The 23,764-nt window shown below is 40.1% G+C and overlaps 1 protein-coding gene across 1 annotated transcript in view; it reads right to left on the bottom strand.

Moving 5' to 3' along the window:
- Positions 1–23,764, bottom strand: part of LOC150077387 (putative fatty acyl-CoA reductase CG5065) — a 144,638-nt gene that overhangs the window by 54,832 nt on the left and 66,042 nt on the right. Inside the window, exons 7-8 of the mRNA XM_090386165.1 lie at positions 12,110–12,287; positions 8,250–8,294 (exon numbers count right to left, since the gene is read on the bottom strand). Of these exons, the coding sequence (XP_090242291.1) occupies positions 8,250–8,294; positions 12,110–12,287 (223 nt within the window). The remainder of the gene's footprint in view (positions 1–8,249; positions 8,295–12,109; positions 12,288–23,764) is intronic.

A 23,764-nucleotide genomic window follows, 5' to 3' on the forward strand; every position in this document is an offset into this window, starting at 1 on the left:
CTCACCTCAAGTTCGAGCACTGGGGAATAAAGATATTTCGCAGAAAAGGGCATTAACCAGGGAATTTTTTTTCATTTGCTGAAATGGTACACAAGGACCTTTATTTCATATCACTGAATACCTGGATTTTAAGGTTGTCATGAACGTTATCCGTACTGCAATAAGGAAATTTTCCTTACCATTTGAAAATTGGAGTAGGTACATTTCAATTAGTGTCATTCATTTTGCCTATCTTACTCAGACACTGACCCAGTCAGTGTCTGAGTGATGCGGAACCGGTTAGAAAAATTTCATCTAGGATTTCTGCCGAGTCTTTCTCGAATGCATTTCAGGTTGTCTCGTTTGACTGAGGTGTTCTTTTTCTTGTTTGAGCTAGATCAGGTTTGACAATACTACTTCGTCAATTTTTCACACAATCTTATGTGATTGATACCAGATTCATTGCCCGCCGGATAGTACAATTGGTAGAATCGCCGTCCTCCCCACACAGGGTGGAAAAGACCCGAGTTAGAGTTCCGTTGATAACGGGAGGAATTTATGGACCTTTTTCACGTGGCCGAGTTAGTCTGTCTCAGGTGAGGGCAGCATGTTTTTTTCACCTTGAAACTGATTTTTCGTCCAGAAAACAGAAAATCGACCACAGAACACACCAAATTTACAGACTATACACAGAGCAACATGGCATTAGTCGCTGATGCTCCTAAACCCCTAAAACTGGTTTATTAGTCTAAGGGGGCCCATGGAACACAGACCCCTATTTACCATATCAGGCACAGGTAGCAGGGATCAAGTTCTCTGGCTGAGTCCACAGTAGACAATGTTGAGGGTCAGCGGCACCGGTGGTCCCCCCCAACTCCGCTGTCAGTTCTCTTCGATTAGGATACAGTTTCTGTGAAAGCCAGGAAGTGTGTACAATCTGTTGTTCTTAGAAGCCTACGAAGCATTCTCCACCTATGCCACCGCGGTCTTCAACAGACGCCGCTATCACTCACAACCACAACCTATGACTACCGCAGCTCATTCTGTCGACTGGCTTCCCCAGTGCCAGTCACACCAGAAATTAACTTGTCAGCCACAAGGATATACCAAACCCAATAATGATTCTATTTCACAGGATACACCATTGCAATCACGTCACCAAGTTTCTATTATGTGGCCAATCGAGAGCTGCTTTTTTTTTTTTATCCCTCCCTGTCCATCCCCAATCTTCCCCTGCAATTCTCCAATATGTTCTCTGCTGCTCCTAGAAGACTTCACTGGGTGATTCTCAACTTCCCTTGACAAAGCATCCAGAGATTCTTGCTGACGCTTCTCTCTGCAGGAGATAAACTAATGGGATTCCTGCCTTCACTTCTCCGTGAAAGTCCTTTGCTGACACCGCCTCTCCATCGGCGTTGGATTGGATGCTTTCGGGCTCTTTTGCTGGCCTGGGACACTCCCCCGGCGGGATTTTAACCACCCTCGATTAATTCTCAATGAAAGGGGTTCTGTTGACGCTGGTCAACTGACAAGCGTGGGATCATCTGGCCGTTTAGCCCTCTGCTGGGGGGGGTAGCATTCCGCTCTGCCTACCCTTGCTTCCTTCCCCTTATCTTTCCTGTCCAACTCGCTCCATTCCTCTAACTTGGCCTCTCTCCTCTCTTGCTTTGCAAGTGGGGAGAGAGTACGCCAGGCGTTCCTTCTACCTTCCTGGCCCGGCTCCTTGTGCCGGTGGACGGATGCTGAAAGGCTCCTTCCATGGTGATCGAGCCTCCCAGTAACTAAGAGGCCAGTCAAACAACACACTACTCACACACAACCCACATTGACTGGCCTTACAATGCTGTGCATACATCAGAGTACTCAACGCGGATTTGTGGGGAACCACAGGAACCGCTTGAAAAAAAAAAAAAGTCTGTTGTTGCTCTGTAAAGAGCCTGAACAGCAAATGGGAACATAAGGTGAACTTCTGAACAACCAAAATGTCAGTTCCTATATACACATTATTTCTATCTCATTTAATTTATCTTAAGAATGTATAAAAATTTGCATAAATAAAATGAAGTTTCTTCTGGACTCAGCCTAGTGGACCACCACCGTCACTTAGTTTCCGTCCATGGCACAACGAGCACGGTCGGGAGTTCGTAATCAGTACTCTCAAGCTAGACCAACCCTGGGTTCACCTGTGCTTCCCGGGGGGACAAAGAAAGAAAGTCAAACAGCGGGGGTAGACCCAGTTGGGCGACTACTCCGCCAGGCAAATTACTAGTGATGAGGATAGGGGATTGGTAGGCGGGGAAGATAAAGTCACATGGCTAGGGTGCAGTATGTTGGGTTATCATGTTGGCATCTGTGGTTACCGAGGTGATGCTCACAGCTTATCCTACCCCGGTGGAAGACTGGGTTAGCATGGTTAAACCTGTATATCAAATCAGTGAGTTCTCAGGCAAATCCAATGGAATGTCAAACCAGTGTAAAAGGCTTAGTTAAAGATTTGTCTAATCCAATCCAGTAGTAGGTCGCTCACTGGTTATCCATGGCGGGGGGGACCAAGTTCGATATAATGTTCTAGGAGGCGTTGACATTCGAAGCTTGTAAGGTGTTTCTTAAATGTTTTTCTTGTAAAGAGATCTTGTATGAATTGGGTGAAAGCAAAATAATTTCCTCGTTGATGAAAAAGTGCTCCCAAGCACTGGGCATACGAGCCTTTGATTAAAATACTGGAGTAAAATCATATTGGAGGCAGGTGTAGAGCAAATACTCTGAGTATCTCTCCACAACTTGAGTTGGGGAGGGGGAATTTCAGTAGCCCAGTGATACGAACTTCTGTTTAATCAAGTCAGTCCTTTAATAAGAAAGGTTGCGTTAAGTACTGGGGAGAACTATGGTGGCGGTTGCGGGTATACTTGGGTTATGTCAGGCAGGAACTTATTGGTGATATCTCCTTTCAGATTCAGACCTACAGACTTGTCTACAAGATCATTTTTCAGATTCGCATGGTCTAGTATAGTTGTTAATAAATTCGTAGGTAGTGAGTTGGTAGTGTAATGCCACCATGAACAGCCTCCAGATACAGACGAAGGACGCCAGCCAGGAGCCGAAGTACTAACAGTGCGACAAGCGCATTGCGTAAAACGGAAACGCGTTAATCGAATATGATAATCAATAGGAAAAATTATAATTGGTCCTTGACCTTCTGGAAGGTCTATAAATAATTTTAATACCTTTTAAATAAAAAAAAAATTTTTAACTGTATACAATGTAAAATATAATGAAACTAGTTATGGAATTAAAATGTTTATTGCATAAAATAGCGATTATCAAACGACCCGCAGAATATTTTAAATTTTCGAGGGAACCACAGCGATATTCGACAGCTGTCGGACACCGCGCGAACTATTAGCTCGAGGTAGTTCAGTTTCACATTTCTTATTAAGTTGTTTTGACCTAAACGGAACTGTTAGGTATTTCTTTTGGTCTAGGTGTGCCGTGAAAATATTACTTTACACTAAGAGCGCCGTGAAGCGAGAAAGTTTGGGAACCTCTGACATAAAATACACAATGTAGAAATGACTGTTGCGGAAATATTTGAACAGTGTTGACTTTCTCTTTTCATCAATCAATTTCCGATAGCCGACAACAATCTTCTCTGGGCCCTGGCGAAATAAGTATCGCAGAGAACGTCAAACCTTTTGTTTGAGGTTCTCTGCGATACTGTAGAAAATGAAAGACCTCTGAGTGCAGTCAGATATTAAGTTTTCTGAGCAATGCAGACAGGCTGCTAGGGCAGGTCATGGGGTTTTGTCAATGATATATAGGAATTTTGCTAGCAAGGAAAAGGAGGTGATTGTCCCTCTGTATAAGGCAATGGTCAGGCCACGCCTGAGTACTGCGTACAGGTCTGGAGGCCTCATTTTAGGAAGGATGTACATTTGGTTGAGCGTTTACAGAGAAGGGCAACAAGAGGGGAATGAAGGGATCCCCTTACCAAGAGGCTTAAGTTCTGCAAATTGCAGTGGCTGAAGACTAGGCACCTGCGCGGTGATCTGATTGAGGTGTATAAGGCCTTGAATGGATTGAGCACGCTAAATTCTGATGAGATCCTTCCACTTGTTCACATTACGAACCTAAGGGGGCATATTTTCAAATTAAGAAAAGACAGATGTAAAATAGATGTGCAGAAATTTGCCTTTAGCCAGCTAGTGGTTAATTGCTGGAACAAACTTCCAGTCTTGTCGCAGTTGATAAGTTAAATAAATTTAAGGAGGAACTGGACAGGCATTTGGAGGGAATGGTGTGGTTTTTTTTTTGGCTGATGCTGCATAAGCTCATAACACTTTCTTTCATCACATGCCACTACTACGAAAGATTTCATCTAGTTCTTTTACTGTTATCTCCTTGGCGGTAACATTTTCATCTGGCTCATTTCAATTTTTAAATGCAAGTCTGCATTGACTTTATTAGCGGGAGACAAACAAGTAACACGTCTTCTTCCGATGGTTGATGGAACACGCCAAGACGGGCAAACGTTTGTTTATTGCCCGTCCGACGCGCGGTAAGCTTAACGCGCAATTAAAATCTTTTTCAACTACTACATAAAAAAAAAGATCGCGTTAACTGGAAATTTGCATCGTGTAAAGTGAAATATTTTTTCAAATAGCGGTAACTGAAACACGTTAATCGAACTCGCGTTATGCGAGGCCTGCCTGTAGTTAACAATGTACAACACTGGATGGCTAATTTTCTGATTACAGACTAATGGCTCTTGTAAATCACACTACAGCGCAGTAAGTTATCACTGGTAAGAAGATTGCTTTGTAAAGCAACGTCAGGGAACGACGTTTCATCCCAAAAGCTTTCCTCCTAATCCAGGAAATCACTGCAATGTATTTTCATATCTTGCTTTGTAGGTAAACCAGACAAGGATGAAAGCTCAGGTTTGCATCTATGATGATTCCTAGTCGTTTTAATTCGACTAAAAGTGGGATGGTCCTGCCAGATATCTTCATCTGTTCGGGGGGGGGGGGGGATGATATTCTTGCACAGTGTGCCTCTTTGGAAAATGGACTTAGTTTTGTTTGGGGGATAACTGAAGTTTGTGAAGTTCTGCTATGGTTACGCAGTTATGTCAGCAGTTATGAGGTAGTTTGCGAAACCTTGGACAGATACAGCTCCAAGATCCATATTGAGGAATTCATCTATCGAATACAACAGTTCATAGGAAGGGGCCTAGTACGGATCCCTGTGGGTATTCGCTTTGTATGTGACAAGCAAATTGATGAATTAAGGGGGGGGGAGGTCACCTAGAATGATAATTCAGCTATCCATGTGTATTGGGTCTGTAAATTGTGTGTTCTCTGGTCGATTTGCCCGCTTTGCTGGACGAAAACCCCCGTTTTTCCGGGTTAAAAGCCTTGCTATCTACTCGTGAGACCGACTAACTCAGCTATGGAATGAAAAAAAAAAAAAAAAACAAAAGTTCCTCGCGTCATCGACGGGATTTAAACCCGTGCCTTTTCCACTCGGTGTGGGGAGGACAGTGACGATATCACTGTGCTACCCACGCAGACAAATCGATAAGTGGTAAATACCATAATTCTGTTTTGGAGGTAGTCTCTGATACAGTTGTAGAAATTTAGGGTATTCCTGTTTTACGTAGTTACCTCAGTGTGCTGGGCCATTAGAGCATATATTGGTCTCAGCAAAATCAGTTGCAATTAGAAAGAAGTGTGCAATTAGGTGTTGCAAGGTGTCTTCTGTGTTGCAACCAGCGCCGAAATAACTGTTTCTCCGACTAAAGTTTTGCGTTGTTGTAATGTTTCAGTAATCTGAGAAGCAGCAGTCTTTCCATGAGATTGCCAAGAACAGAGTAGCATCACAATAAGTGTGTATGATCACAGCTGCTCTAGCGATTTGGTAGGATTGTTAAGGAGTACGGGCATTTGGCTTTTTCCATTCTTATGGAAATTTCCGTAACTGATGCATTGGTTAAATAAATTCAATAGAAGTGGTGGTTCAGTTTGAAAAATTGAGGACCTGCTGCATTTTTTCCAAAAAAAAATGCATGTTCATTATGATCGCCAGCGTTGGCATTGTTTTGATGACACATTATGTTGCTATGCTGTTTGGAGTTCAGCACCTTGCAGAAAGAGAGAGTAGTCCAAAATGTTTGGGACACTGTTCCCACGTCACAGTCATTGTGCCTTGGGGTGAAAGTCGAATTTTACTTGCCCTCTGGGGAGCTTGTTAGTAACAAGCCCATATGGATCGATGTTTCCAGTTATAGTGAGTTTTTCCAGGACACTTTTTTGCGATTTCGCATAAGGATGGTGTATCTGGTTCTACGGTATCGTTATCGCTGGACTAACTTCAGAGGTCAGGATTCCCAGGTCTACTAGAAGTTGGCGGTAGCAAATACTTCCCAACTAAGATACGCTAACTTCGAGCTTCACTCAGGGACAGCACAAGCATTGATTCTTTTTAATAGCGCTGTTGCAAGATTGTAAGATGGTAGCTGCAGTTTCTGATGCTCATATGGAGTTAATCTAGGCAGATTTGTAGGATCGTTTGTAAGGTTGTAACAGAGGGATCCTATTTTGCTTTCTCGATTGCATAAAGCGTAATACTGTGGTGGACGTGAGTGTGGGGGGGGGGTCGACTGATCTGGTGATATATGTAATGACCCTGTTGCCTGAGGTGGTACACATTTTATTTACATGCCATCCTGTTATATTGCTGAAAATGGATCTTGCAGCTTATATCTATTGTGTATTTCCACAAGGTATTACTGAACTTTGGTAAATTAATTGGTTGGTTTAGCATATCGAATAAACGCAGGTAATCATCCGAGTGCCGCCCGTTGTGGGTGCACTTGCGATCCTCTGTTCTGCTGTGCCAGCTGGATGACCTGCAATTAATCAGTGCCAAGGAGAATTTTACCTTATGGCTGGAGATATCTTCGCATGGCCGGCAGTATATCGAGATAATGAATGCTATAGTCACCTGTGCAAAGTATGCGGTGACTGAGTGAATGTTTGGGAGTAGTATATAATAAAAAGTGACTGTCTAAATGCCTGTTATATTTAGGTAGCACCTGTATCCTCTAACTGAAACTGGAATGTAAGATGGCAAATCCGTGTTCTTTCACTCTGCCCCTAAATATGTCAAAAAAGCAGCGACCTTTTTTAAAGTATGCGGTCCCTAGGTGTGTAGAGTGCATGTACAGTGTGTGTTGTGCTGGCAGCCCTCCCCAAACAAACTTCAAATAGATTTCTGCGATCTAACTGGAAACCCCCTACCTGCCTTGCTGACGTCATGCCCCCGCTTTTGAGGCATGACATGAGATTGGTTGACACCAGCTGCAACTGGTCTGTGCGATCACTAAACAGAGCACTTTCCACAGTACGCTCTCCCCTCCCACCCTACAATCCCCGCCCCACTTCCCATTCAAAACCCTTCACCTGGTGGACCCTACCACCACTAACTTGTTACTGCTAGTGACATTCCCTTGTTGAGGGTGAGCTCTTTCCACAGGGAGAGCCTCTATACCTTTAACTTCCTCCTTTCACGTGGAAAGTCTTCCTGTCGTCCACCTCTTATCTTAACTACTTTTCTCAAATACTTATCACCCCTTCGCTCCTATTCCAATATATATAATTTTTTTAAGGGGTCCCTCCCAGGGAAGCTGAGGAGACGACCAGGGTTCGCCCCAACCAGAGTCCATATCTATACCCTAATTCCGGCCTACCTCCTGGAGGTGTGGGGGGCAACGGGGGAGTCAACATGAGGACCCGTGGCTAAATGGCCAGAGGAACAACAGACCGTCACTACACTACACAAACTTACGGCGCCTCCGTAGCCAGGTGGGAAGGAGCAGCAGTGCGTAGCACGCGCTTCTTGATTAGACCGGGGTTCGAGCCCGTCACCACCAAATACGAAAATGTCAGGGAATGACCACCGCATATCCCGGAGCAATATGGCCTTAGTTGCTAATGCTCCTAAAAATAAACAACCAAATAACTAACAAATAAAAACTTACAATATACTGTATCTCTGGCCTTGACTGAGATTGTACTGCGACTGTACACTACGCGGAGTTGGGAGGTGCCTCTTGACAAGAAACAGCCCGCAGAGAAAGCGGGGTGATTTTTGAAGTTCGTTACAAGTTATGCTAAATTAACTTAAGTTCCACCCCAGTTTCGAAAATGATTGCGATTCTATTAAGTGCATTTTAAAAAAAATAATAATTTTGTAGACATGAAGGCACTTACCGCAACTAGAAGTCCTGTTGCTCCTTTCAGATTGTCCACCCAGCCCTAAATAGAAGAAAACTTAAAATGTCTCTCTGCATAAAGCCAGAATTTATATGAGTGAGTAGAAGTTAAACCTTGAGATTTAATATATATATATATATATATATATATATATATATATATATATATATATATATATATAAAAAAATTTCTTTGAAAGATTGTACGCACCAGTTTATGTTTACTTTATTTCTTAAAAATTGTTTGTTAATTTTTACTTCCACCCTACTGAAGTCACGGGTGGACAAATCGCAACTCTGACTACAATTCTCAGAAAATTCCAAAAATTCTAGGGCGTGTAAAGCTGTAAGTTAGCAGAGCATGAACACGACAAGCTTTTAATAAGCATTAATACCAAATTTACATATACAGCAGACTCGATTTACCAGGACACTTCAAGACTCCAAATAAAATAAAAACCACAACCAGAAATCATAAAATTCAAGTAATAACTAGAATAGGTATAAACAGATATTTTGCAAGTCGTAAATAAGCGACAAGTGGCGTTATAAGTAGTCATTGAGAGATTAGTGTGCGTATTATCTTGAAACCCCTGCTGTCTTCACACACGCCACTCACAAAAAAAAAAAAGCCAAATGTTTACTTTGTTTTAGTGAGTCGCGTCGATTGTTCTGTTCCGTCGCACCGCAAAAGGCCAAATTGTTTCGTTATTTATGTCAGGGATGTCAATTTTTTTTTTATAGTATTTTTTTTTTAGAAATCGCGAAGATGATGGTTAAACGCAAAAGAGTTGCACTTTCAGTTAAGGACACTATTAAACAATTTCTCACAGAGCTTATGGATTTGAGTTCGGGGTTTCCGGTTTCCTCCATGGCAGACAGGCTTCTCACATCCGTTTCAAATCTTTCTGGCAGTCTGTCTCTTGTTCAAGGCTCGTGGACTGGACACTCCTTCTCATGTAGATTTCTCGGCTCACATATATGCATACTGGCTCACTCGACAGGATCGGGTCTAGACGCACTCAGTTTTACACATTCTTGACCGCAAATGCATCATGCGATTTCGTTGCTAGACATGCCGATCACCCGACGATTGGACTCTTTCCACGTTTACCTTAATCTTAAAATGCACGAGTTTCCCACTCGTCTGTACTCCCATCGCAGGCGCCTCCGTAGCCAGGTGGGATTATTCCCTGACATTCACCTAGGCGGTGGTCATTCCCTGACATTTCCGTATTTGGTGGTGACTGGCTCGAACCCCGGTCTAATCGAGAAGCGTGTGCTACGCACATCGCCAAAAAGATCACTTTCAGTCCACACGTTTTCATATCGTCTCCGCCTCACTTTTTTTTCCCTTTTATCTCGCTTCCACGATTTCCGAAATAAAAAGTCAATCTGCAACTTACTGCTCTCACATCTGAACCCTTTTTCCTCAGCCATTTTGTGACTACCTACTCCAGGTTCAACCAATCCCAATACTCTAATTCTCTTTCCTATTTGTAAAAAAAACTCACCACAAACTCCCTCTTGAAAAAAATCAATCCTTCTCTTGTAAATTTCCGGTTTATTTAACACCCTAGCAACATAACCCTTTTATGCCACGCCTCAAAATTCGTATTTTCGTGTTTACACTTTCCGTGCTAAATGTAGTCTACTTAGCTAAGTCGCCACCCCTGGCTCAGTTTTAAGATGGAAACGCCAGCCTATTTCTAGTTATTTCTGTCCCTACACGGCAGACTTCAAACGGACTTCATAACTATGTCACCATCCTATTGTTAATCCCTTTCTTGCCTGTTCGCAAATGAACCACTCGTTCCCTAGTACGGGTCTGTTAACTCTCAAGTTCACCCTCTTTCCACACATCTGCATTTACAGTACTGCACTTGCTATTTCTGCCCTCCATTTAACTGCTATTTTAATTAACACATTTGTAACCTCCCTGTTTCTAAATCCAATATTTAACTTTAATATTTATTATATTCAAATTTCAATAATTCCTATATTCAACCATAATTCCAAATTTTCTCTCCCCATTTTTTAAAAAATGCATTTCCGTGATACTTCACAGCTGGATTCGCATGATTGCAATACCCGGGTACCTACCCGCTCACCGATGATAGGCCAACTAGCCTTGAAACGGTGCAGTCAGGGTGGTGGTGGTATCCCCCCGAGAATAAGTAACAATAGTCTTCTCTGTTGGTGAAGTGTTACTTATTCGAAGTAGTGCAATACATGGTAACCTGTTGTCAATGCCATTTATACAAACTTTTGTTTTTTTTTCCATTACGGAAAAAACTATGGTGATATTTCACTGCTATCTTTGTAGTATATTATATTTGCAAGTATACTCTTACAATATGTTAGTGCTTTAATTTCCAAAGCAAACTTTTTTTTTTTTCTCTGTAGTTACATAATCGTCGAAATTAAGATTGCATTACTTGCCTTAGCTTTTGAAATTGACTCCTGTGGCAATCGTATGTTGCTCTGTCCTACTCCAACTTACCTTACGAGCTGTATCTGTAACAGTTTCGAAATAGAAAAAAATTGCACTACACTTCCTATGATCTTGATGAATAAGAGTACGGTTAACCAAATTGAAGCTGCACAATAAATTTGCATCTAACTATATCATTAATATGGTGCAATGGTTTCTGTTGATAATGTTCAACTCCTGAGTCTTTGCGGAGACTGGCACGGCCGATTTTATTGGCTAAGTCTTACATTAAAACTACACACAGAACTGAACTTCTCAAAAAGTTTAGTAGAAACTGAATGAGATATTTAAAAGGCGGCTTTAATGTAATTTAAGTTCATTTAGAGTAGCTCTTTGCAGTGCCTATTCCCTGACTAGAAATACAGTTATGGTTCCCCTTATGCATTCTGTGCTTTTTGAAGAGGCATCCTGAGCAGATCACCTCGCCTATCGGCTCGGTTCCGACTTAAGCGTATGCGTGGTTTCTTAGTTGCTGAAGCAGATGTTCGCCAAAACCAGCAGATGTTCGCCAATACTTATTGTATTCCCTTTCGTTACTCGCTCCATAGTGAGTACGTCCAGGGACCTCGAGCCACCTATTTGGCGGCTATTTAGTTTTTAATATCCACCTTCGTCACCTAACTTAGGTGTGATATTGTCTAGTTTTGTATTCATGTTAGTATGAAAAACGAACAGTTCTAAGTCTGTTTCCCTAACCTCAATAGACTGTGTAGCACTCAAATTACTTCCTAATTTAGGCTGAGCACCACAACTTATTTTACTTCATATAAATATTACATCATCGTAGAAACAAACAAGAAAATGAACTAAATCTCATATTTTCGCAAACAATAAATAAATAAATTTATTTATTAAATAAAATAAAGTCTTTTAAATAAAATAAAATTTTAAATAAATAAAATAAAATCTTTTAAATAAATTATGCAAAAATTTTATTCCTCAGCGCAGAATCTCTTGAATAGTCACCAGCTCAGAAACGCTGCTCTAAGTAATGGTCTGCAGCATCATTTAGCAAAATTGTCAATTTCATTTTTTTTAGGAAAAATAAAATTCAATCTACACTCTAGAAACAACAGTTTAGATCCTGTTTTACACGTTAGTAATTCCTTTAACTAGCGAGTTGTTAATTACTGTAATAATTTGTTTCCTGTGATTGATGCTGACACTTGGAGAAATTCGAAGTGTCAGCTTACCTATAGTTACCTCTATGAGTTAAACACAGATTAGTTTATTTTTCATTGTATTTATTTATTTATTTTATTAATAGCAAAAGCCAGTAGCTTCCGATCACTATATGCCTAATACTGATAAAGCATTAAAGATAATAAAAAATTTAAAAAAAATATATATACACACACACTTACTGGAAATGGTTCCTTCCAGCATGACATAACAATGGATGGCCTCACGATCGCTACAGGGAGATTTAGACATTCTTCCTCTACAATATTTTCTGCTAATGCTTTTGTGAAAGTGTATGTATTTGGCTTCATCTCCAGCAACTGTGGCGCGATAGAATCACTAGCCTCCTCATTCATCCCTCTAGAACGTGAGAGAAAGTGAAATTAATGCATAGAAATGAAGCAAATTAATAATTAGCAGAACATCTAAAAAGTCTAGAGAATTGCGGTAAAAAATACCTTAAATTAATATGCACGCATACTCACTTCGTGTCAGGCTTGCAGAAGTTGTAATTTACTATTGGACTAAATGCAAATAAGTCCACAGTGGGAATTTTGTTAGTGAGCTGTTATGTGCATTACCACTCAGCTTCCCCATTGCACTACAATCGGATACTTTTTTTTTTTTATTAAAATGATAGATGCCAATTTAAGCCTACTTATATGACGAAAATGTTTAATACTTGAATGTTCTGTTTGGGTGGACATCCAAAAGCTGTGTCTAGTGAGCCAGCGTATGCTATGTTAGCTGGGTATTCTTTTCGTACGCACACTGATCAATTAATTCGCGGAATTGCAGAGGGTGTACACCACCGACGTTTTCATGAACTGGCGGTAGAAGGTAGGGAAGTATGGCCAAGGATACACTTACGCAGTTGCAATTTCTGTTGTCTGGGAGTCGCCTTGAGGTACATCAAGGCGATTCATATCCCACGAAACGATTCAAGGGATATGAATCGTTTCGTAGGCTACATAATGGAAGACTTCAAGACTGAACATTTTGCTAAACTTATATATTCTTTATTGATTTTGAGTGCTACAGAAACCAAGGCTACATTTCTCCCGGTTTTGTTTCTTGTCAGGCATGAAGTGGTGCAGGAATGAACAGAGCACAGATTCGCAATATATTAAGCTGCTCTCATTTTAAGCTCGCTTGTGCATTGCCGTATGAGATTGACATACTCCTGCTTATCTGATGGAGTGATTGTCTTCATCCAGAATCCTTTGATAATTGTTCTGGAGTGGTAACGTCCTCGGCTGTCTAGGCCGCGAGTTGTCAGCCACAAATACGACCACATATTTATGCTATTGTTCCAATTAAGTTGCAATGTCTCAAACGCTTTCCGTGCACCTGTGATTTTTATTTTGCTGTTTCTGTAGCACTCATATCATGTTGAACACTACAGATTATAACAAAATGCTTCTCACCCTAGGGAAGATTAAAATAGCTGACAATGATTAAAACAGTGGGATGGCAATTCGGGGATATAACAAGGAAGTGGGGGTACTGCCAGTTATTTTACTAATTGATTAAAGTGTATTCTTAAAAACATTCCAACTTATGAAATAAGAGAAGTCTGGATTTGCTTTCATTTAGCAGTATGTCGCGAAACTCACGTTATCTTGTTTTCTTTAGAGAAATGAGAAAATTGCTGTACAGCAAGGGCTAACTGCTTCTGTTATTTACGGAAAAGCATTTGCTGATGCTCACAATCCAGTATATTTAAATTTTTGCACATTAGAAATTGTTTTCTTTCGGGAGGAAAGATTTCTTTGGAAAACTGAAGTGGTGTTAATTTAGCGACTGTATTTATTAGACTGCGAACGAATAAACGAGGATTCAGCTTTAAATGTTTTTCTGAATTGATAGATTCAGAAGTTAGAAACTGTTCACCTCAGAAATCGAATATCCGACTTTCCGATCAACAAGTTTAGATAATTGACCCCACACACACACACACACACACCATAAGAGGAACCCAACCGTGAATTAATTTTACTCAATACAAAAAAAAAATCAAAAACAGATGTCAGTTCACTCCGAAGTTCCGCAATTAGAATCCTATTTTCTCCCTGGAAAATAGGATTCTCTTATTTTATTAAATACTGTGAGTTCCAAATGAGTCTAGTTTTGTAATTTATCCTAAATATCCCAAGATTAGCCATACAATAATTAATTAGCTCTGCCTGATTATTGGGAGATTCAACAGTTCTCGGTCTAACATAATGTGAACATTGGGCGAGATCTTCACCACTGAAAAATCCATTAATATTTAAAAAAATAAATGTAGAATAAACAAGTTTTGCATATTTCTAATATGCAAAAATTATTAATTTTGATTATTAATCGATGCCAGTACAGTATATTAATAACCGGAAAAAAGTTAAATATTAGAATGATACAAAAGTGGTGTATGCTACAAATATGCAAAAAACTTATTTTACTTTTCAAATAGACTGCAGAACACTAATTCTGACAGGCTTGCATAGAGAAGTATGCACAGAGATAATGACATCTACGAAAAAGTAGCAATGTAGTGATCTAATATGCCATTTGTATGAAATTTAGCCTGGAGTACACGGGGTGAGGGAGAATGAACCAATATCATGCATCGTTCAGTTGTATGAAACAAAGTAGCGTTCCGCTGACACGTTCTTGCATGTTTACACAGTGCTTGTGGTGCGGACTGTCTTCACAATTATGTGATTAGTTCTGTGGTAGTGCAGAAAAACAGTAAGTATGACTAAACACTTCATTGTATAAATATTTTTTGATATCAGTATTTCAAAATAAATTTTCCTCGGATTGTTTGCAGATGAAACCAGTTTTTATCTGCAAACGTTTAGTTCGGACGTGTCATTTTACATCTATCGAACTTTACACAACTGCTCAGGAGGGAGAAGGAAAAAAACAGGAAATGGAGCGTTTGAATTACCAATTTCAGCTGAGCTTTTGCTGCTCTCTGCATACTCAATTTCGAGAGATCTGAATAAGCTAGAACCGACAAAATGTTTGTTGCATTTTTCAGTTTACTTGCTACAGATAGTTAAGATGAAATGAGTACTAGTAGTTGCGTTCTCAACAGAACTATCATTTTTTTTTTGTTAGTTGTTGGCGCATCGGCTTCTGTGGCCATAATGCACCTCCCAAAGATTTTGCCTTTTACTATGATCCAAGCCCGAGGCAGGATTCGAACCCACAACCTTTGGTTTGCCAGGCAGGCACTTTACCCACCTGGCTAGCCCGGTCGGCACAGAACTATCATTGATATATCACAATACTTTGTTCGTAGTAGCGAATTACAATAGTAGTATGAGAGTCAATTTAATTGACTCTTGTGACTACCTTCACAACGAGTTACCATGATATTGCACTACCTCAAATAAGTAATGTTTCACCAATGGAGAAGACTTATTCTCGGCAGATACCACTCAGCCAGCACCGTTTGAAAAATGGTATGGGATAAAACACCGTGTTATCCACATGCTGTCCCTATGTGGACAGTAGGCCTTAGGAAGGCAAAAAAGGTGTAGGAAAGTGATAAGAGAGAAATGTCGTCTAAAGAGGAAAGGAATAGTTGCTCTTCATACTTGCTCACTGACTAAACCACTCACAAATCTGCCGAATAGGCAACGCTTTTCCTATTAGGGAAAACTGTTGCTACCTATTTGCACCAACGAGGGCACCATCAAGACCTCGCACCAGATGGTACTGTTTCAAGGCTTATTTTGTATTTGTGTGGGATAATAACTCGACTACTCAGTCGAGTTATTATCCCACATAATAGTAGGAGTGGAAGATTGGCCTATCATCGTTGAGCTGGTAGGTACCCTGGTGTTGCCATGCCAACCCAGTTATGAACTATAAAACTCCACAATATGAGAGAGGGCAAATGGTGTACATAGTAATACTAAGAATAAATGCACAAACTGTAATACACTAACGAATTAGAAATTCACTGCAGAACTATTATTGATATATATCAATACTTTGTTCGTAGTTGTGAACTGCAATAGTAGTATAAGAGGTAATGATTTAATTGTATTTCGTATTGTGACTACCTTCACAATGAATTACCGTGAGATTGCACTATATAGTGCAATCTCACGGTAATTCGTTGTGAAGGTAGTCACAATACGTGAGATTGCACTATATAGTGCAATATCACGGCAACTCGCATATGGCATGATTGCTACACCAGGGTACCTACCCACCCACCGATGATAGGCCAATAAGCCTTGAAACGGTGCCGTCTGAGTGGTGGTATCCGCCGAGAATAAGTAACAATAGTCTTCTCCATTGGTGAAGCATTACTTATTTGAGGTAGTGCAATATCATGTTAACTCGTTGTGAAGGTAGTCAGTCATAATATCAGATACAATTATCAACAGTAAGAAATCTGAAGATTTACTCAACAAGTACAAGTCAGTGTTACGGTTGAGTGTGAAAGTGTGTGCAATTCTGCCCAGACACTATAGGAGTGAGTACATGAGAGCCTTGTCGATGAATTCGGCCCTGGAGAGATTGTGCAAGGCTCAAGGGATAAATTTTTCAACCTGGTCTCTGCTTGTTGACAGGAAAGACTGCTTCTACATGTATGGGGTTCACTTAAATAGAAAGGGTGCAAGAATATTTGCTGATGCTATAGAGGTAGTATTTGGAAAACTGCTAGCTTGGGGGATACAAAGATTAAAAAGATAACAGTGGCCGCAGGCAGAGGCAAAAGTGATTTTTACACTGCTTCTATTAGAATGAGCAACAGCCTGGAAAGCAAGGCAATGAAGATTTCCAGGACTGCTGGGAGTCATAGCAGATAAAATAACATGGGCTGGTTAGGGTAACTAAGAGTAGAAAGATGCATGTATACTTGCATGTACACCAATGCTAGGAGTACATTTAATAAATCTGAAGTGCTAGTCAAGACATCAAAGGCAGATATTGTTGAGATATCAGAGATGTGGTGTCACACAGACATAAGCAGTGCAGAATTGGAATTTGGGGAGTACAATGTGTACAGAAAGGATGGACAGGGCAGGAAGGGAGGGGTTATGCTATTAGTTAAGAAACTAAATCTAAGGAAGTGCATCCAGTTGATGTTGGTGGACAATGCAATGTTGAGTCTGTTTGATAAGCACTGGAAAAGGAAAAATAAGAGCATGTGTGTGTTATAGGCCTAATCAATCTGATGAGTATAATGAGCAACTGTGCAGAAAAATAGTGGGCCAGTAAATCTGAATGTCTTATAAAGGGGGATTAACTTTCCAGATATTGACTGGAACTTGTGGTTTGGTCACTTGTACACTAGCAAGAGTTTTGTGGATTTGTGACTTTTCTACAGCAACATATTTGAGAAGCAACCAGAGGGAGTAATACTCTTGATCTGATTATCAAGAGTGATTATTCATGCATTAAGAATTTGCAGACAAAAGAACCACTGGGTGACAGTGATCACAATGTACTGATGTGGGAATTACTTAAAGATGTAACTACCATCAAGGCTAAAGGGAAAGACTTGCTTTTGTAAGGTTACTACAGGGATCTCAGACAGTTTTTAATTCAGTGGGATCAACTAACATTGCCAACGTTAAATTCTACATGGGAAGCCTTCAGAGACTTAATTTTGGAGGCTACTAGGCTTTTCATTCCAACTAAGAAATACTGTTCAAGGTTTAGGCCTAAATGGATGTCAGATGGATTGAGGCAGAGAAGAAAAGTGTATGGGATGCATATGGGAGATATGAAGAGAAGCCTGTGGGAGATATGATACTCTATAATTAATTCACAAAGGAGGTTAGGCAGTCAAAGCCAGATTACAAGAAATCTTTGGCAAAGAGTTCTTTACTTATGTAAACTCTGGAAGGAAAGGGATAAATCAGATGGGACCAATTAAAATAAATGGGTTTACTTTTGATGATCATGCTCAGGTAGCTGATAAACTGAATAAGTATTTTGCATCTATATGCACACATGAGGGGAGTGCCAGCCGTTTATCAAATCTAACAGGGAGCTAAGTGATTGTAATAACTGAGAGCAAAGTGGGGAGAAATTGAAGTTAAACATAAAAGGCACCTGGGATGGAAGGGATCTATCCAGTTATATTAAAGGAGGCAGAAAAGGAAGTAAGCAGACCCTTAGCCATAATTATGTGAGCTTCCTTGGATTCAGGGGAGGTCCCCATGGACTGGAAGTGGGCAAATATATCACCAATTCACAAAAGGGGTTCAAAAGGCGACATAGTTAGACCTGTTAGTTTAACTTGTGTTCCGGGGAAAATAATGAAATCACTGGTTAAAGAAGCATTGCAGGATTCTCTAGACAAGATTGCAGTAATAGTTAACAGACAGTGTGGGTTTGTTAAAGGGAGGTCTTGTCTGACCAATTTGATTGGATACTATGTGGTCACAAAGGAACTGAATGCCAAAAATAATTTGATACCATGTACAATGTACTTGGATTTCAGGAAATCTTTTGATACTGTTGCACATGGAAGACTGCTGTATAAATTGGAGAGGTATGGCATTAAGGGTAAGTTGCTACAATGGATAAAGGGATGATTGAGTGAGAGATGACAGTGGTAATCAATGGACGCTGCTCTTCGTGGAGTTCCCCAGGGTTCGGTGTTGGGCCCATTGTTTTGTATGTGTGTCATTGATATAGGTATATTAGGTTTAATGTCCAAGTTCGCAGGTGATACAAAGTTTGGCAGGGTTGTTAATTGCTGTGAACACAGAATGCTACTCCAGCTGGATCTAGATAAGTTGGACAAATGGGCTGAGAAGTGGCAACTGAAGTTTAACATTGCATTTGTCAAAGTACTGCATATGGGTAACACTAACCTATGAGAAACGTACTAACTGGGTGATACCACACTCAGGGAAGTGGAAAGTGAGAAAGATCTGGGGGTAATTGTGCAGTCAAATATGAAGTTTGCTAAGCAGTACAGATGGGCTGCTAGGACAAGTCATTGAGTCCTGTCAGTGATATATAAGAATTTTTCTAGCAGGGTCAGGGAAGTGATTATTCCATTATGCAAGGCAATGGTCAGGCCACATCCAGTGTGTCCACGTCTGGAGGCCTCATTTTAGGAAGGATGTAAAGCTGCTAGAGCAAGTACAAAGGGCGACAAGATTGGTATGGGAAACAAAGGGGTGCAAATTAAGTTCTGTAAATTTCAGTGCCTAGAGAGTAGGCACCTGCGAGGTGATCTGATTGAAGTGTATAAGGCCTTGAATGGGATGAGCAAGCTGAATGCTGATGGGATTCTTCCTCAGGTTAAAAACCTGAGGAGGCATAGATTCAAATTGAGGAAGGACAGTTGTACAGTGGGTGTGCGGAAATTTGTCTTTAGCCAGCAGGTAGTTGATTGGCGAAACAGACTTCCATCTTTTGTTGGGGAAGTTGGTAGCCTAAATAAATTTAAGGCTGAGCTGAAAGGGCATTTGGAACGAATGGAGGGGTGAAGTGGGAGTTTTTTTGGCCAGTGCTGCATAAGCTTGCTTTCTTGCATCGTGTGCCTCTACTAATGCTAATTAAATCGATTCCTGATACTCCTAAGTAGTTCAATACTACGAACGAAGTATGATATATCACTGACAGTTCTGTAGTGAATTTCTAATTCGTAGTGTATTTCGCCTTGTGCGTTTATTTTCTTAGTTGTGTTCTGTAAAATTGCTGTTGCAGTGCATGAATCAGTATATATGACTTGAAGAAAAATGTTTAGGTATTTTACTACTAGCTTTATAGTAGTAATTCATAATTACTCTTCGTGCATTCAAGTAGGCTTGTATAGTATGTAGAGTTGTTGCAAGAGTACAACTTGCAACAACTCTACATACATTTTTAATCACACTCTGTTTACATTCTATATCCAGATGGGGGGGCTGACAGATCCCAGATTTAGTCGCTGATTTATTTCCGAAAGCCTTTGGTTCGGCTAGATTTGTCCACTCTAGATGAACTCAATACAACTGTGAACAACTTTGCGTGTGTGGAAGGAGAGCCTGATGACATCAGACATTATCGTCAATGATAATTAACTATTCAATGAGCATTGGACTCCACTGGTGGAGTATAGTTGTCAGTTACGAATAACTATTGCAGAACTTTACTTACTCCTAGCTGACAGTGACAGAACAAATCGGCACACTCATCTAGAAATCTGAACTCCCGGAAAACCTCGTATCACGTTACTGTTCTCAGACAGGAATACTTCTTTCATATTCACCGTAGAATATTAGCAATATAAAACAGAAGACACAAACACAATGTTCCCTCTGGCAGTTCTAATTATCCAAGTATTAAATCTTGCAATAAAACAAGGCTATGCTGAGTTTAAGTCGGTTTCCACAGATTTAATCATGCAGGAGTTGGCAAAATTCTCATGTAAAAGGGCCAGACAGTAAATATTTCAGGCTTTGCAGGCCAAGAGGCAAAATAGAGGATATTATGTAGGTACTTATTTAATAAAGTAGTATTATATAAATTTTTATTGACGAAATTCAAAATATTATAATAATTGAGTACAATATTTTGGAATACATGTCTACTAATGAAAAGAATAAATTTTTTTGGGAAAATTTCACTTAATTGGGATTCACAGTTAAATTGACCCGATTGTAAAAAAGTGAACTACTTACTTTTGGCAACCAAACAGCACCTCTTGCACATTAAATAGACTACAACTTCACGATATTTAAGAACAACAGTATATTCGGCCATATTGTATTCCACCGAACTGTGGGCGTCAGCCACCCCTACCCACATGATAAAATATGCGAGTGAACTCCTGCTGCAGAAGTGGGCAAACCAGGTTCTGTTTCACACGACAATGAAAGCAACGCGGAGATGTCTGACAACTAACACTTTACACACGCCATCTCTCTCAACAGTTAAGGACCACGCAGCTTTCTGAACAGCTTAAACTACAGAGTTTCAGACATTGCCTGGAAACGATTATTATTAGCTATATGGTGCAAGTCTGAGGCGTATGCTGTACCAGCCAATAAAATATCCTGAGAGAGAATCACCAAGAAAGAGGAGAATGGTGATATCCAGCTCAGGACCGTGGGTGTGCCAAGCCCATACTCATCAGGTGAGAGCCCCTGATGAGTATGGGCTTGGCCCACTGGTTAATAACTACAATCAAAATGACAACTCACATGATATCATAACCATGTTTCTGGTGAATGAAGATGGCCGACAGGTTTATACCAGCCAGTGAGTTGGAATCAATTCATTGTTTAACACATATGGAATTGACCTACAAACGCTCATAGAAGATCCGGAATATAAGAAAGAAACTGCAGGGTGGTGAAGAAACTGTTGCCTAGTAGTTGGTGCGTTTCTGTCAAGAACTGTGTATACGCAATTGAACAAGTGTATATCTCGCACAAGTTGTTTCAGTGGATGTGATAGGATGAACTTTTATAGTACAATCAGGAGCGGATTAAGGTCGATCGAGGCCCCGGGCGCAGAAAAAAAATATTGGGTCCCTTAAAAAAAAAAACAGGGAAAATAAAAATACATGTTAACCATTTTTTTAAATAAATAAAAAATGTACTATTAATGTTTTATTATATCCAAATTTTATTGGAAATAATATGTATAATATAATTAATAATAATCACAGTTTTGAACTAATGTTTAACTAATTTGTTGGGGTTTTGCGTAGGCTCTTCAGAAGTCGGGGCCCAGGGCGCGCCCGCCTCTGAGTACAATTGCCAGGACTCTAGACAAATGTAGTGATGAGTAATTCAGTTTGTAGTTCAGCTTGTGTATTTTACTTTTTCTTGTATATTTTAGCCATTCTTTTATTTTAATTTTATGGTAATCCCCTGACATTTTCTGCCGTGAAGGGAATTTCACTTACCAATGTACACCTATATTTTATTTTTGGTAGGACAAATAAAGATTTAATGCTGTCAAGTTATCACTGCGTCACACACTTCCAAACAGCTGCTCACTCTGTATAAATCGCAAATCCTCCCTGCCATGGAATATTGTTCCCACATCTGGGGTGGTGTACCCAAAACTTCTCAGGCTTCTTGATTCCATTCAGAAGAGGGCAGTTAGGTTAATTAATGATTCATCTCTAAGAGAGTCTCTCCACTCGCTATCTCATAGACGTACTGTTTCTGCTGCATGCCTCTTCTACAGATACTTCCATGGGCACTGCTCTTCTTAATTGACTTCTATAATTCCCGCTCTCTCTCTTTCAAAACAGTCCGAACACGTGCCCCACCAGCCAACATCCATTTACTGTCCAACTTCAAACTCACAGAACCAACTTTTCAGCTTCCTCATTTATTCATTCAACTGCCGTTTTCTGGAACAACCTTCCTTCATACGTATTTTCTGAAAATTACAATCTACAGAAGTTCAAGTCCAATGTCAGCAAATATCTTCTTTCGTCTTCTCAACCTCCAACCCAAGCACGGTACTAAGTACTATAGGTTTTAATACCTCTCGTGTTTGGAGCTTACATAAAAAAAATAAAATAACTACGAAGTAGTGCGCCGAGTAGCAAAAGCGAAACGATAAGAGCGCCACATGCGGTCTCTGACACAACTACTCAACTTCGCCATTGTAGCGCGAAAGCAGCCATAAGCAATGCGTAAACGAATTGAGCGTGGCGGTGTTTCGATAAAAACTTTATTCGTGGACACTGAAGTTCGAATTTAATAAAAATGTTGTCACGAAATATTGATTTTTTTTCAACCATTTAAAAATGTATAAACTAGCGTTTCCCAAACTTTTTAGTCAAGGAAAACTCTCGCAACATTCACGGAACACAAGTTCAGCTGGAGACGAAGTACTGTTTGCTAATACGTATTTTATTACATACGACGCACTGTGCATCAGGAGCATCTTTATTTCCAACACATGTAAAGCCTAAGTTCAAATAACTGTCATACTTTCGTTTTGGTTTTTTATTAGTTGGTTACTGTTTTTCACTTCGGATTTTTGGGGAAAAAAATGCTGCGATTGTTCATCCTCACTTTGAAGCGTGATAATATTGTGTTCGTTTTCATCGACCACGTTGCCATACTAGAAGTACTTGTTTCTCGTTTTAAAGTTCTTTTTCAACCACAAATCCATGGTCACATATTTTACGATCGGTTCGCTTCCTCTTTCTCCTTCAACCTGCGTACTCCAAGGCTACGCATACGAATGGCATATTAGATCTCTACGTTGCCAGTTTTTTGTAGAATTCATTACCTCTACGCATCCTTCTCTATGTAAAGCCCGCCAAAATAAAGTGTTCCGTGGTCTTTTTGATTATTAGTCTATGCCAGCATATTAATAACCGAAAAAAAAAAAAAAAAAAAAAAATTAAATATTATAATGATACAAGTGGTGCACGCTGCAAATATGCAAAATTTATTTTATTTAATTATGATTTTTCACGGAACACTAGTGTTCCGCGAAACAGTTTGGGAAACTGCTGGTATAAGCCATCCTTAGCTCGCTGGCCGTACAAAAACAGGCAAAGGGCCGCATTTGTCCGCGGGTTATAGTTTGCCGGGCCCTGATTAGTGCATAATCACATAGTCCGCCTTGGAAGGAGGATTGGCAAAGTTTTCCGCCACTTTCCACTTATTTGGAGAGTGTGTCTAGGTTCCATTCTTATCTATAAATGGGGAATTCTTTCAGGCCTTTTTAAATGGAGCTGTAGTTGTACGATCTAAGGCAGAGTGCTGTTTTTCGAGTTACACCCACGCTCAAAGATGATTGAAGTAAAATTTTTATATCCTTTCTCATAGCTTAGTTGATTGGGAAACTGGCAAAATTATGCTGAATTGATTAATTTAATTAAGGTTTAACATAATTTTTTAAAA

Source organism: Mastigoproctus giganteus, chromosome 12 (assembly GCF_048544385.1).
Source record: "Mastigoproctus giganteus isolate SK-2022 chromosome 12, ASM4854438v1, whole genome shotgun sequence".
NCBI lineage: Eukaryota > Metazoa > Arthropoda > Arachnida > Uropygi > Thelyphonidae > Mastigoproctus > Mastigoproctus giganteus.